The sequence below is a fragment of the Poromitra crassiceps genome (genome assembly GCF_964638095.1).
Source record: "Poromitra crassiceps genome assembly, chromosome: 2".
NCBI classification, from domain to species: Eukaryota; Metazoa; Chordata; class Actinopteri; order Beryciformes; family Melamphaidae; genus Poromitra; species Poromitra crassiceps.
In genome coordinates, this window is record NC_139624.1 from 67,634,770 (window position 1) to 67,650,820 (window position 16,051).

At 43.7% G+C, this 16,051-nt stretch overlaps 1 protein-coding gene across 1 annotated transcript in view; it reads right to left on the reverse strand.

Annotated features, from left to right (window-relative positions):
- The window catches only part of cped1 (cadherin-like and PC-esterase domain containing 1), a gene marked incomplete at both ends in the record, with an annotated part of 146,348 nt that overhangs the window by 10,692 nt on the left and 119,605 nt on the right, over nucleotides 1–16,051 (reverse strand). Inside the window, 3 exons of the mRNA XM_083662827.1 lie at nucleotides 243–463; nucleotides 8,880–9,016; nucleotides 10,558–10,669. Coding sequence (XP_083518953.1) covers nucleotides 243–463; nucleotides 8,880–9,016; nucleotides 10,558–10,669 — 470 coding nt within the window. The remainder of the gene's footprint in view (nucleotides 1–242; nucleotides 464–8,879; nucleotides 9,017–10,557; nucleotides 10,670–16,051) is intronic.

A 16,051-nucleotide genomic window follows, 5' to 3' on the forward strand; every position in this document is an offset into this window, starting at 1 on the left:
GTTGACATGGCTCAGCTATTTGACATCATCAACTGACAGGTTATCAGCATTTTCATTGGCTGTTGCGTGAAACTAATTTCGCAAAGTTGAGAGTTTTTCAACTGTTGCCACTGAGTTTCAAGTGCGTTGCAGAGGGCGTCACATCATGCAACTCAATTGCAACTTAGTTTCACCTAAAGTTTTACCGTGTAAAGCCAGCCCATAAATAAAAGTAAAAGACTCCTCTGGCTCCATGCCCTCACCTCTGTAGCAGCTGTTCCAGGGCCTGCTGAAAGGTGGGTCTCAGGCTCTTCTCCAGCCAGAACTGGGGGTAGTAGGAGTAGCTGACGTGTGTGTGTCCCTGGTTCAGGTTGCTGTAGACCAGTGTGTCGTGGGCTTTGCCCCAGTCCTCCAGGCTTCTATTCACCCGCTCCATCAGGAAGTACATCATACCACGGTTGGTGGAGTCGCCGATGAACAGCACCTGAGGAAGAAAGAGCAGGTTTGAACTGACAAATCAGCATATAAGGCTATAGATGCCTGGCAGCATGATGTCACATGGGTCCCATCTTGTCATCTTGGATCCCAAATTCAAAACACAACGTCACACACTCTAAGCCGGCTCCATAGACTCCCATTATAAAGGTTGAAAAAAGGATCAAACTTAAAAGTGCAATTTCTCAAAAAGAACAAAAGATATCAAAAAGCTCAAAAAGAACAAAAGATATCAAAAAGCTGAATTAAAGTGATAAAGTACTGAAAGGAATAAAGTGTGAATGGAGTTTGTAGTACAAAGTACGAAAGAGTAGTTAGAGTTCAAAGAGGGCCATGGTATGAACAGTCCTCCCATAGACTTTTAGCCTGGTAAACCAGCCGCTCAACCAGCCGGTCACGTGAACTCACATTTCATTTAATTCTACCAGACCGTCTGGCCTCCAGCTTTCACCCAGTGTTTGCAGTGGGCAGGAGTACTTGCCTTGACAGACAACTCCTTCAGCCAATCAGCGTTGGATCCAGTCAAATCCAAATCCACTCGGGAGAACGCCAAAAACATATTTTCCGCTGTTGCATACTCCTGTATGAGGTTAATTGTTGTTATTGAGTCTATTTCTGCAATAACTGCACTTTATGGCTGTTTAAACTCGACGAACGTTGATTTTACTGCTCAAGGCGGACAGCCACGGAGGCAGCCATGACTGTTTTGCCAGTGGCGTTCCTGATTGGCCGATTACAATGTCAACTACGAGGCGGGTCGCTGATTGGCTAGAGCACTTTGTAATTTCTGAAAACATCCTCCCAAGGCTGGAGGCCAGACGGTCTGGTAGAACCAAATGAAATGTGAGTTCATGTGACCGGCTGGTTTACCAGGCTAATAGACTTTAACAGGTACTAAAAAGTTGCGTTTTGAATTCAGGACCCCAGAGGGCCGACATTCCGTGAACCCATGTGACATCTGACATCAGATGCAGATTACATATCGTCGCTGTCGGGCGGAAACCTTGTATCTCCTAATACTTTTTTCCACACAAAACGTTAAATTATCTTGTTAAAATCCTTGAAATGACTTCCCCTCCTGCCCCCTTGGAGTGGATTTTTTTTTCTAAAAAACAAAACAGAATCTGTAAATATGCAAATATTTATGCTGGACAGGGATTGGCTCCAGTATTTGTGATGTCACAAATCATGCTTGTAGGAAACAGCCTTTTCAGTGAGCACAGAGAAACTTTCGACTCTCAGCAGACGAATGTGAAAACAGCCTTCTAGTGTCAAACTGTGCACATCATTCTGCACAGTGAAGACATCCAAATGAAGGAACAAGAAGAAAAACACAATTTTGAGTGAGGAGGGTATTTAATATGGGAAGAACATTATGAAAACCTCATAACTCCAAATTTGCCAATTTTAATGTTTCATTTCATATGAATACTGTTTAAAAGAGGATGTTAGTTTACAGTTCACTGTTTCCCAGTCTTAAATCAGACATTATGTTTCCTCATGAGTTGAAAGTGTCACTGCCCAAATGCAAGCATAAAGCTGCCTCTTATCCACCAATCAGCTAAAACACATTTGACAGTGTGTTCATGAAAAAGGGTAGCATCTCATGTGATGACATCAGCATCCATCTTAGCCAACCCCAGTCAACGTTTACGCACTTATTAAGATGCAAAGTCAGACTTCCCAGAACTGACATAGTCACTGCCACTGCAAAATTAAATATCTTTACAAATTGATCTAGTACACATAGGCACTGAATCCTAAACCATCTGAAAGAAGAAGGCACTGAATCCTAAACCATCTGAAAACAGAAGGCACTGAATCCTAAACCATCTGAAAGAAGAAGGCACTGAATCCTAAACCATCTGAAAACAGAAGGCACTGAATCCTAAACCATCTGAAAACAGAAGGCCCTGAATGCTAAACCATCTGAAAACAGAAGGCACTGAATGCTAAACCATCTGAAAACAGAAGGCACTGAATGCTAAACCATCTGAAAGAAGAAGGCACTGAATCCTAAACCATCTGAAAGAAGAAGGCACTGAATGCTAAACCATCTGAAAGAAGAAGGCACTGAATCCTAAACCATCTGAAAGAAGAAGGCACTGAATCCTAAACCATCTGAAAGAAGTAGGTACTGAATCCTAAACCATCTGAAAACAGAAGGCACTGAATCCTAAACCATCTGAAAACAGAAGGCACTGAATCCTAAACCATCTGAAAACAGAAGGCACTGAATCCTAAACCATCTGAAAACAGAAGGTACTGAATGCTAAACCATCTGAAAGAAGAAGGCACTGAATCCTAAACCATCTGAAAGAAGAAGGCACTGAATCCTAAACCATCTGAAAGAAGAAGGCACTGAATCCTAAACCATCTGAAAGAAGTAGGCACTGAATCCTAAACCATCTGAAAACAGAAGGCACTGAATCCTAAACCATCTGAAAACAGAAGGCACTGAATCCTAAACCATCTGAAAACAGAAGGCACTGAATCCTAAACCATCTGAAAGAGGAACTTCAAACATCTCTTCAAACTCGGAAGGTGCAGACATTGGCCAAGGCCAGTACTCCAGTGGATCCAGTGGATCGGATCAGAACCCTGACCCACCCACATCCGTCTGGTATGCTGCTGCCGCCCTCAAGGACATCTGCAGACTGCAGCGCATCATCTGCTGTGTTGAAAATGTGATTGGATGGATCTACACACTGCCAGGATGCTGGTGTGTGGTGTCTGAAAATAATGGCCGACCCTCCCACCCAGGCCACCCACCCTGGAGACGAACTCTTTGAGGCGCTCCCCCTTGGCAGGAGACTGAGGTCTGGCAGTACCAGAACCTCTCGTCACAAGGACAGCTTCTTCCCAACTGCCATCCGCCTCTTCAACGAGACCCAAAAAGCCCCCACAAATAAGGACTTTATCATGCCCACCCCCCACCCTGCTGAGCACAGCCAGCTTGGTAACAGGCTGGGCCCCCCCCCCCAATAGCATGATTGATTGTTTCGTCTATTTTGCTTTGTCTTCCACTATTGATGTGACCGCTACGCTGCATACTTACACAAAGTCAAATTCCTTATTTGTAATCTGATTACTTATGTGGCTATTAAAGTGAATCTGAAGAGCTAACATCCGGGGCTTAAAGACGAGATGAACCCAACGGAGCTCAAGTGGCGCGTGGGTCGGAGTCACGTTTCAGACTGAAAAACAAAAGTTGACTGAGATGACAGGTTGATAGGCGGGCCATAGTAGCATGCCGATGATTTGATTTGATAATTCTGGGGACTGGATTTGGCGTTGGCCAATCCTGGCTGCCCAGCTGCCTTTGTGTGGAGCAGAGCGGAGAGTGCAGCCTGTCGGCCTGGAATCTCCGAGGGGCCGGGGTCTGAATTCAACCTTAACTACATTAGCTAACGTTATCCTGGAATGCGATTTTAATGAGCCAGTTGCATTTCTTTCCATTCCCGTTTGCTTTATTTTGTATGTTACATACAATTGCCCAAGTTATTAGTTCGTTTATGGGCTAGAAATTCTGCCAGGTTACAGACACTAGGCGCCATTTTCTCCTGAAATAAAGATTGATTGACAGCTGCCATGTCGTGATTGGTCATGATATGATTGGTTGAAATGGGGTAGAAATTTTGATAGTGCAATGTGACGTCAGCAAACTGTAGATTCCTGTTATGAATGAAATCTTGAAAAATGAACTTTTGATGTGAAAAGTGTGAAAAACTAAAGAAATTAGATTTTTGTGAAATGTTTTACATACATTAATAAATAGGTGCACTGAATACCCAGGTATTTGAACTAAAATGAAAAAAAAAAAGCTCGACTTTAAGGACTCATTCCTGTGGTACCCTGTTTCCCTATTACAGAAATAGTGGAATATACTGTATAGCAGGGCTATTCAACTAAATTGTTCAGGGGGCCACATTGTCAGAAACCTAAGGGGCCGGGGGTCGGACCGTTCCCCGAGACATTATATGTACACTTGACACAACACGCCACCACATTTTCGCAGCTACGATGGAACTATTATTAAGTAGGGGTGCTGTAAGGAATGCTGCCTTGCCTTGGACTTTTATCCATATTTAGAAGAATATTTAATTTTAAATGAACATTAGGATTATACTGTTGTGATGTCATTATTCAGTACAAAAGAGAGTAGAGCGCGCACATCCAGTCAAAATTGCAGGTGCAGGACAAGGGGTCAAACAATGTAGAAAAAGAGTAGAGTCCGCACTCTGCTGAACAAGATGTCTCCCAGACGGATTATTCAGTATCTTCTCCTTTTCTCACTCACTTTCATGTAACCACCTGCTCTCCCTTTAGTCGTTTTACACTACAACAGACAGCAACACAGGCATAAACACTGAACTTATTATTATTATTATGGAAAACCAGATTATGATGAAAATCAAACACTTTTGAAGAGAGCGCGTATTAAATAAGATTAGAGCTGGGAAGCACAAACTGTTTTTTAATGCATTTTGTTGGTGGTATAAACACAAGACAGCCAAATCCAACAATTTCGAAAATCCCATCTCTTGCCACCAGGGGGTGCTGCCGCACCCTCCGCACCTACCTTCCCGCACCCTTGCATTTTCAAAACTTTTATTTCACTACATTGCAAAAGTAGCTTAATTTTCATTTAAAAGTGCTTAATTTCTGTGCAACAAAAGCTGTGTTAAAGCCCCAAAAGTAAACACATTTCAAAACAAATCTAAGTATTCTACAACACATGTCAGCTATTTGAAATATAATTTGGTCAATTCTGTCATCCCTTAGCTACACTATAGCATTGTAAACATTTATAGTGCATCAGGAAAGGAAAACAACTCTAAACATTCTTTCTTGTTTAGAACCTAGCACAGTATTAACACGTTGAGTGCCAAGGACGAGATATCTCGTCTTACATAATCCAACCGTTGAGTGCCAAAGACGAGATATCTCGTCTTACATAAACATTTTTTTTTTTTTGACGGTGGGACATCAATCAACCCCTTTTACGTCTTCTATACCACTATTGGAGGAAGAGAATGTGTATAATCTATTTTACCGACCACTAAGTGGCGACAGTTCTCTCCAGACAGAGAGAAAGCCGAGCAAAAAACAGCCACGGGTCCGCTGGAGAAAGCCATTCTAATTTTCAAGGAAATAGCTGGGCGAAAACTCTTTCGATTTCACACACACACACACACACACACACACACACACACACACACACACACACACACGCGCGCGCGCGCACACACACACACTCGAGTACCTTTGCGCATAAATAAGACCAGAATCGCAAAAGCTTCTTCAAAGCTCTCAGCCGACACCTCAAGAAACGAACGAGCCGGTTTTACAGTAAGCCAGACTGCCCGAGAGCCGCCAGCAGCAGCAGCCCAGAGGAGCAGCAGCAGCAGCAGCAGCAGCAGAGCGGAGTAGGCTGCCTCAAGATTGGAAGAAGGGGATCGCGAAGGAATTTCTCTCCCGTGTCTAACCCCCCCCCCCCCCCCTCGCCTCTCCTCTCCTCTTCCCCGCTCCTGCGATTCCGTTCTCTTTTTTTGGGATCTGTGAGGCAACAGAAACTCGCCTGTGACAAAACACTGCAAAGCCACACCTACGGAGGGAGGAGTTTGGAGACACACACACACACACACACACACACACACACACACACACACACACACACACAAAACAGTATACAGACTTGCCCAAGGGCACCCATAATCACAGGCACGTGAGGTGGTTCTAAAAATCCATTTATCTCAAAACTCTCTGAAAATCTCTGAAACCATGCTGTACTCAACGGCTAATATCTACATAACTACTAACTAACTAACTAACTCTACAAACGAACTCTTTTAGACAGAGAAAGCACACATTCTATTAGTTCTTTTTAGATGATTGGTGTTCACGAAGTCTTAACAGAAAAGAATCCTCGGCTCTTGTAAAATGAGCCAGAATCCTCAAAAAAAAAACTGGCACAACTTACCTACAGCATTGAAAAAACGGCTGGCACTCAATGTGTTAAATACTGAGTATCTCATGAAAAACTATTAATATTGCATCTTTTGTGTTTAGCTACGTCTCACAGCATTGTAACATTGTAGTGCAGCAAGAAAGGAAAACTACTGTAAACATTTTAACCATATTTCTTGTTTAGAACCTAGCTAGCAACATCACACCTCTCCTGAAAAAAACATTTATAATGCATCTTTCTTGATTAGCTACATCACATCGCCATCTCCTGAAAAACATTAATATTGCACCTTTCTTGTGGCTACATCACAGCATCTCCTGAAAAACATTTATAGTGGTTCTGCCTTGTTTAGTTCAAATTCTGAACTGTTAATTTGATTCACTATGTAGTCCACTATAAAATGCCCACAATGCACTGCAAATTCTAGCGAACAGCCAATGTACCCTACATTTTCTCCCATCTACCACAATGCAATGCGGTCGCGTGCACCAAGAGTGAGGTTGTGTCCGAAACTAATTTGATCGTTCCCCATATACATGTAGTTCACTATAGCCATTTTCACACATGCGTACCGGAAAATTACCTGTAAGTCAATATCGGACATTTCCCGGAATTTCCCTTCACACCTGAGCGCTCGCATGTGGGAATATAGCAGCGAAATTGCCTGTATGTTGGGGGGCGGGGCGGCACTGCAGAGCGGGTGGGGAGTGACGTGTGCTCTTGGATGGGGAATCCTCCTTATTTTGATGACGGGGTCGCGCTTATACCGGAAAACAACTTTCACACATGAAGGCATTAGACCGCGTTCCGGTCATTTAGCGGTAAAAAGCGCATGTGGGAAAACGACTTATATGATAAACACTACATGGGGAATAGTGAGCGAGTGAATGAGTGAACCATTCCGAACCCGGTTTATGAGTGCCACAAAGATGGGGGGCGCGGGATCTCGAAGGTTACCGCTTTGATGTGAAGGGGAGAGGAAGAAAAAACTAGAACTCTCGAAAGAATAACAATACAATTATCTCTATACTATCATTCAACATAGTGCATGCTAGAGTGTTAACATGAAGCACCAGAGCAATGATTGATTGATTGATTGATTTATTAAAGTGTCATGCACTCATCGTGCCTAACCCAGATGGGTTTCCAAATGGATTGCTAAATGTTACTGGGGACATATGGATGATTTTGTCTTTGCTCTCATCACTCAATCTGATCTCCCAGAACCTGGTGCCTTAACGTGCTGGCACAGCTGTGAAGCCGGCTGCAGCTGGCTCCCTATGCAGCGCTTTATGAGACATGTGGTTATGGCTATTAGGACCTGATGTTAACCTTACCTCCTACTAGCACCATGGCAATTTCCTATCTCACATCACACGTGACAAGTGTGAAGCAATAGAAGAATGAACTTTAACATAATAACCGAATGAACGGAACACAGGGTTTCCCTCCGCGGCCCCATGAAAAATTCCATGATTTCCCACGACTTTCCATAAGTAAGTTGGAGCAGTTGCATGACCTAAACATTGGATTCCTTGCGTGTTGCTTTTCAGCTCAGAGAAGTTCTAAAGCTGTCTGGCCTTCGGTTACATTTGGGTTTGCTGTGGAGAAAACCATCTGAAAACCATCTAATGCAATGAAAGTGTGAAAATACATTCTGCCATATTCACACAGTCAGGTGATCCATTGGGAAAATTCCCGGATCCTCAGATCATTTTTCAAATTCCCTGACTATTCCCGTCTGGAATACACCTCTCAAAATGCCATGATGTTCCAGAATTTCTAATGGGAACGCTGTTGATGGAGCAGAGCTGTTAGTAGCGGTTGTTATGAAAAACACCTGACCATTCTCCCTCGGGTGTGTTAAAGCCTGTGTTACAGTATGAAAAACATCTGACCATTCTCCCTCGGGTGTGTTAAAGCCTGTGTTACAGTATGAAAAACATCTGACCATTCTGCCTCGGGTGTGTTAAAGCCTGTGTTACAGTGTGAAAAACATCTGACCATTCTGCCTCGGGTGTGTTAAAGCCTGTGTTACAGTATGAAAAACACCTGACCATTCTGCCTCGGGTGTGTTAAAGCCTGTGTTACAGTGTGAAAAACATCTGACCATTCTGCCTCGGGTGTGTTAAAGCCTGTGTTACAGTGTGAAAAACATCTGACCATTCTGCCTCGGTGTGTTAAAGCCTGTGTTACAGTGTGAAAAACATCTGACCATTCTGCCTCGGTGTGTTAAAGCCTGTGTTACAGTGTGAAAAACATCTGACCATTCTGCCTCGGTGTGTTAAAGCCTGTGTTACAGTGTGAAAAACATCTGACCATTCTCCCTCGGGTGTGTTAAAGCCTGTGTTACAGTGTGAAAAACATCTGACCATTCTCCCTCGGGTGTGTTAAAGCCTGTGTTACAGTGTGAAGTCCCTTCCCATGGCCTCACTTTTCTGTCGGTCATGCAGTCCTGTAGCTGGGAACGGTCCAGCAACGGGTGATAACAACCCTCGGGTTGCCAGGCAACTTCCCTCCAATCACAGGTCCTGTTATCGGCACAGCTGAGACAGGGAACAACCCATTGGCCTGTGGAGGAAGGAGAGAGAGAGACAGACAGACAGACAGACAGACAGAGAGTGAGACAGAAAGACAGACAGACAGAGAGAGAGACAGACAGGCATAGTGTAAGAGAGACAGAAAGCGAGACAGACAGACAATGGTGTCTGCACTTTTCAGTAAGCCAAATTGAAGACGTTTTAAGACCTTTTAAATACTAGAGTTGAATTTTAAATCATCACATCACATTGTTTGAAAAAGGTCGGTGACCGAAACGTCACATTAAAACAAATTTGATTGCAACTTAACAGTCCATTAAAAAGTGATAATGTACAGTTGGTAAAGTCGTTCAGCCAAATGGTCTGTTCACCATTCACATCAATGCGCCATAGTTTCAACAGTGTTATCAAGAGAGCAGTTTGAGCTCTATACCACCATTAACGCTTAATATGGCACTTTTATAAGTTTAGAAAAAAATTGAGTTGGTCAAAGTAACTATTTAGATTACCCCTGAGTGCTCAGTTTATTAAAATAACGGCCATTTAGAAATCTGATTTTCGTTCTGGTCAGCTGACACAAGCCGGGCTCTCAGCTGTCAAACCCTCTGTTTACAACTTGCAGCAACCAGCAGCCAGGCGCTCTGGGAGAGCGTGCGCTGCCTCTTTACAAATCAAGTCAAAGAGGAAAAAGACGAGATCAACAAAAAGAAAACAACGAAATGGGGAGTTAACAGCAACACACTGAGAGCTGTCCTTGTACAAAACATACCTGGACTCCAACATACTGAAAGCAGATAGTTTTCAGTCTACTCCTGCCTCGCGCCATTTACGTCTTAAGACCCGCAGACGTTAACGCAATTCCCTGGAATGCGAGTTTAAACGACCCAGTTACATGGCGTTGCATTCTTAGACATTGCCGTTTTATTTTGTATGTTGTTACATACTACAATTGGCCAAATTATTAGTTAGCTTGATTCTAGAATTGTGCCAGGTGTAGAAACTAAGCAGCCATTTTATTAAATGATAGCCTAATCTCGAGGGGACTATTTTGTCTCGCCTTGTCTCAACTCATATTCAAGGTTATGAAAACTACATTTTGATTGCAAAATGCATGAAAATATAAATAAATGGTCTTGTTTTGTTTCTTTGGCAAGTGACCATGGTATAAGCAGGTTAATGCACTTCGAGGTGTCCATTATCACTTTTTAAGGGACTTCTCGCGTCGTCCCTTAAAAAGTGATAATGGACACCTCGTCGTGCATTAACCCTTACATATATATATATATACATATACATATATATATATATATATATATATATGTATATATATATATATATGTATATATGTATATATATATGTATATATGTATATATATATATATATATATATATATATATATGTATATATGTGTATATATATATATATATATATATATATATATATATATATATATATATATATATATATATATATACCGGCTTATATGTATATAAGCGGGTCTGGAAGGTTTTGTTAAGTGCAGTGCCTTTGCCATACTGTAGCTTAGGGTTCTATGGGGAAATAAAACCAACCTGGAACATCCCCCGAGGTGCAGGGCCGAGGTGTAGCCTTGCTTGAAGTCTTGTCATCGGGGAGTGGCTCCAGGCCACATGGCTGACCTGGCTGCACAATCAGCCCACAGTCCTGCAACAGAGGAGAGAGAGAAACTAGATGACGGAGAGACTATGAGAAGAGTCAGTCAACAGAGGAGAGAGGAACTAGATGACGGAGAGACTATGAGAAGAGTCAGTAAACAGAGGAGAGAGAGGAACCAGACGACAGAGAGACTATGAGAACAGTCAGTCATTTGAGGAGAACCAGCAAGATGGAGGTGGTGGTGGAAGTTCAACATCGGCTCAAATGAGCACAGAAGTCACAATCAGTGTTGTGCATGAAGACACACACACACACACACACACACAGAGCGATGCCTGTGGTAACGTGCTACGAGGATGTTTTCCCAGAATGGACTTGATTTCAAAACCAAACTCCATAGCTGGGTGAGCTCCAGGAGAGACGAGAGCCAATTAACGAGCCGTGACTTTGTTTAAAAACAGAAAAAAGAACAGTTACATTTTTGGGACTGTGAACTTATGCGGAAAACATGCTACAGCATCAAAGCCCACGCCGAATGCGCCGAGGGCTGCGCCGCGGCTGGTGAGCCTGCCGGCGCAGCTGGCGTGCAGCTCCTCGGAAATGTGACTCGACGCAGGTGACGTGAACAGCGCAAGTATAATATAATGTAGATGGGGAGATAACAGGAAAGAGTGAAAGCTATGACCAAGTATATGCACTACATTCTCTCCTTGGGCTAACTTCTCGTCATTGAAATCCTAGTGAAATGACCCAATTTACTCATTTTGCTGGGGACTCCCCCTGGGACCCCTGGTCAAGCTCGCTGTTCGAGTAGCCTACAGTATATAGGTCTAGCTGCCGTCGGCAAGGCTCCAAGTCGAGGCTGACGTTGGAGCACGTTCCCAGCTTAAGTTCAAAATTCAAAATTGTGAACTATGAACATGAACTAGTTTATTTCAATCTGCATGAACTGAACTTTGAGCTAGCTCTTGTGAAGTGTGATCTTGCACGACACTGATCGCAATAAATCATTTCACAGTAAAGAATCATATCAAAACAGGTCTGGAAACTGTTTTGAACTGATAGCTTAAGCACTTTAGATTCCACTTTCACAAATCAATGCAGGCATTGTATCTATTCAACATCAACAGGTTTGCTGTGGGGCAAGATATACTCAATGTACTGAATACATGCATTAGTGGATACATTTGTGTGTTTATAGCCCATGGCACACCAATCCAACCTTCTACAACAAACACAGACAAACACAGATATTTGTTTGGAGTGCCACGGCTGTCTGTCCTTGTTTGGAGATGTTTGGTCAGATTTCACATGTTAAATCCTTGTCTGTAGCCGCTTTCACACCGGCTTTGAAAGCGGTAAAATATACGGAATATGTGATCCGGGCCTCCGATGTTAACTCATTGAGTGCCAGCCACTTTTGGAGAACGGACGCTCCCAGTGCCAGAGTTTCAGAGCGTTTTCAGTGATTTCTCGAGGCACACAGAATATTGTGTGATATTACTATGTAAACAGCGAACATGCACAAAGAATGATGAGACTCTATTGTATCAGCAGCAAAAAAAAGTTTATTGATATCATTTTCCGTTCTTTAGTTATCAGCCGGAGAAGATAGGTCAAAAACAGAAAAAATTGGCGTTTCCATCTAGAAGCTGAGATATTGAGCCTTTTGTGAAATATAGCATTTCAAGCAAATCACTGACTCTGAAGCTAATATTTTCTGGGGGGAGTCTGGATCGGGCTCGCTTGTTTCTGGGGTTTCGGTTGTGAGCTGGGATGAAGCTGCGTCCGATTCTGGGCTTTCTGGGCTTTCTGCTGCGCGTTTCAAAGTGTGCTGCACCCAGAGTCTATTTTCGGAGCCCCCCACCGTTGTGCGCCGGCTCCCAGCGCGACAGCGAAAAGCCAAACGATTCTCATGAGAATGGTTTCATCACGGCTTTTTCTGCTGTTTTTCCTCGCCTTTCTCTAATCTGGAGAGCACTGTCGCCACCTAATGGGTCCGTAAAATAGCTTTTACACATTCAACATGCACCATACTTTCACAGGAGATGGATCTGGCTTTGATCCACGTCCCACCGTCAAAAAACGCAATTGACGAACATACTCGTCCTTGGCACTCTACGTTACTAAACGAATTGACGAACATACTCGTCCTTGGCACTCAATGAGTTAAAGTTGTGAAAGCGGGGTGATGGCGATGTTTTGGTTGGTTTGGTTGGTGACCAGCATCATTTTAATTTGTCGGACTTTGATTAATTATAATAATGAAACTCGGCGCCCATCGTTCACCCTCGTTTCAATCCGGGAGGGGTGGATGGCTGGACGCTATCTGAAAACGCACTCTGAGTCGGAAATATCGCTGTGCTGCTTGGTCTTGTGTGAAGGCAATTTCTATGGCGAGACTGCCGGCGTTGTGGGCCTTCTGAACTGCAATATTGCGCGATCTGTGTTTGAAAGCGGCTTGTGTTTAGCGCATGGCACACCAATCAAACATTATCCAACAACTGCCAACGGGCTTCTGTGATCCTGTCTGAGGTGTAGAGATGAGTGGGCAGTCCACTGGCCTTGATTATTTCTTTATTTCTTAGACATTTGGAAGGAACTGGCTATAGACGTTGAATCACTATTGTGTTATATCAATCGGCTATAGAGAGTAGCAAAATGGGACATTTATTTATATGAGGATGTCGTGGATTATTACTTTAACGCCTCAACTATTTCCATGCACTGCACTTTCTTGAGGGAATGGATCATTTGACAGCATCTGCTACAATGAAGGAATTCAGGCCGGTTGTTAAAGCTCTCCTGACTACATGTATCTGACTACATGTATGGCTGGGCCTCGGTGAAATATTGACACTTGTGGATCATTTATAAAGGTAGGTGATGAAAGTCTTATATATTGTACTGCAGCTGCAATTCTGGCTCCATCTCTCTTTCAGCTACTCAGTGTGTATGGTAAGCACTCTACCCCCCCCAGACTTTCCCCTCTTACATTTGACCTCTCCATTGCTGTGTCGGCTGCCCCAAATTCTCTTCTCTTCTCTGCTCTTCTCTTCTCCTTTGCCTTTCAAACCATCGCTTTGACTTCTTTCAAGCCCTTTTGTTGATCGTCCTCTTTGGTCTCAAAGGCTCTGGTCGTACCTACGTGGGCCTTGCTCCATCGCTCTCCGCTGTTCAAAGTTCACAGGTCAAATAAACCCGAGCAGTTGAACGACAGTGGGCGGTTCTGTCATCTTAAGAGGCCCCGTGGGAGCCGCTGCCTCTGGCCCCGACTTCAGAAAGGCCGCCCGGAGCCTCGGCCCCACACCGCTGGACACACATAACACACATCCTACCGACGCGTACACACTCGCACGTCCTCGCAAACACACACACACTCCACACTCCCTCCTTTGCCTCTCAGGGGCTTCGCGCGAAGGCGTCACATTCCGCACGGCGACGGTGCAGCTCGCGACAAAGTGCCACAAGACAACTTAACAGGGATTTTCTTGTTCGTACCTGTGCACAGTGTACACGCGCAAACACCGAGGGCTGGAGGTCTGAGGGAGCCGAGAGAGCAGCAGCCCCGAGGAAACGCCCGCGCCGCGCGCCGCCTTTCATCTTCTCAGCCTTCCCTCCCGTCTCCAAAGCACCTTGCCAACGTCCATGCCACGTAGCTGACAGCCATTTATAATTAAGAAATGTTGGTCCTCTCTCTAAAGGTCTACTATGCATTTTTTAGGGCCCTTCAAATGTCAACTTTTGTTTATTTGTAAAAAAAAAAAAAAAAAGTAAAAAAGAACAAAGTTAGTTTACATTTGAAGAGCGCGAAAAACAGTTGCATAGTAAATGTACCTTTAAAATTCATTGCACAGTTGTGACTTCAGGGTGGAACCTATACCCGACCTCTCGTGGCAGCCCACATGGGTTTACGGGGAATTAGCTGAATTTGTTGCCGTTTTCATGGCCGCAGTGGGCAAAGTCCCATCTGCTTCTTTGGGGATGTGGGACTGGTTTAAACAGTTTGGTGTAGAAAGCTGATTTCAATTTAGAGACATCAGTTCACTAAACCCTGAGTTATGAAACCAATATCATGTGCCACCAAACTGACACCTATGTTGAAAAACATAGGGCTGCATTATTAAAATTATGGGAATTTAAGTTTAATGCAATAATTATAGAGTGCCATTTAAGATGTTCAATGTTGTTATTTGGTCCATTCATCCCTGAACAATTGCATACTAGCAGCTAAATGGCCTGCTTACTTTAAGTAATGGTATTATGAGCGGTTAGCTATGGGTCCAGAGTACAACAGCAACAAGTAGCCTTGATCAAAGAGTTATGCTAAGCCATCCTGATATCACACTAATCCCCACACACAATCCCTCGCTTTCTGGCTAAAACAGCTAATCCGGCTTGAGGGCCATTAGCTCAGTGTTTCCCTCCCTGTGCCATAGCCTTGTTAGCGAACGGCTAGCAACATGCTTCTCAATCTAAGCAATCCCTCCAGAACCAAGACATGAACCCTCATTAGACAAAAAGTTCTTAACTCAACAACCAACGAGTCGATCTTATGGCCCGAAATTCCAGTGAGAAACGAAAACAAAACAGCGGCAAAAAGAGAATGGGTGAAAAATTAGGAATTCTAAGCTGACTACAAGGGAGATCAAGTATTTCCTGCACAAGTGTAAACAATGGTACAGAGGGTTAGTTCTGCCAGCATCTGGCAAGGATGGTCGGGTTCAAGATGGTGGCACAAAGCAAACAGGAACACACAACCACACAAACATGCTTGCATGCTCAAAGACGCACAATGCAGTGCGCACGCACACACACACACACACACACACACACACACACACACACACACACACACACACACACACACACACACACACACACAGGCTACTGTAAACACATTTTTCTTTTACAAACTAAAAAGGATAGGCTTCCATGTCCACCAGGTTTGAGCCTCTCTGCCTTCGAGATGTTAGATAGCTTCTGAAATAAGATGTTAGATAGCTTCTGAAATAAGATGTTAGATAGCTTCTGAAATAAGATGTTAGATAGCTTCTGAAATTTGATGTTAGCTTCTGAAAATGTGTGTCTTCTTGATAATCTAACTCTCCTGAAGATCAGCTGAGCCCCTTAGGCACAGTAGAAAGCGGTACATTTACATCAAGCAGAACAGCACAGATGTGGTAGCTTGTAAAGCGAGTTTCAGGAGCGGAACCACACAATCAATCAGGCGTTCATAGCCACGCCTCCCCAGGTATACTCAACTTCCTATATAACCTCACCTAACCCACTGTCTCTTCTTGGCTCTTGTTTGTGCACCCCTCCCCCCCACCCTTTTGTGCTCTTATCTCTCCTCTCTTCTCCGCATCCTCCTCGTTCTATCTCTTGCATAGGTACCTAGAAGCAAAGGGGTCTCACAAATCCGATCGC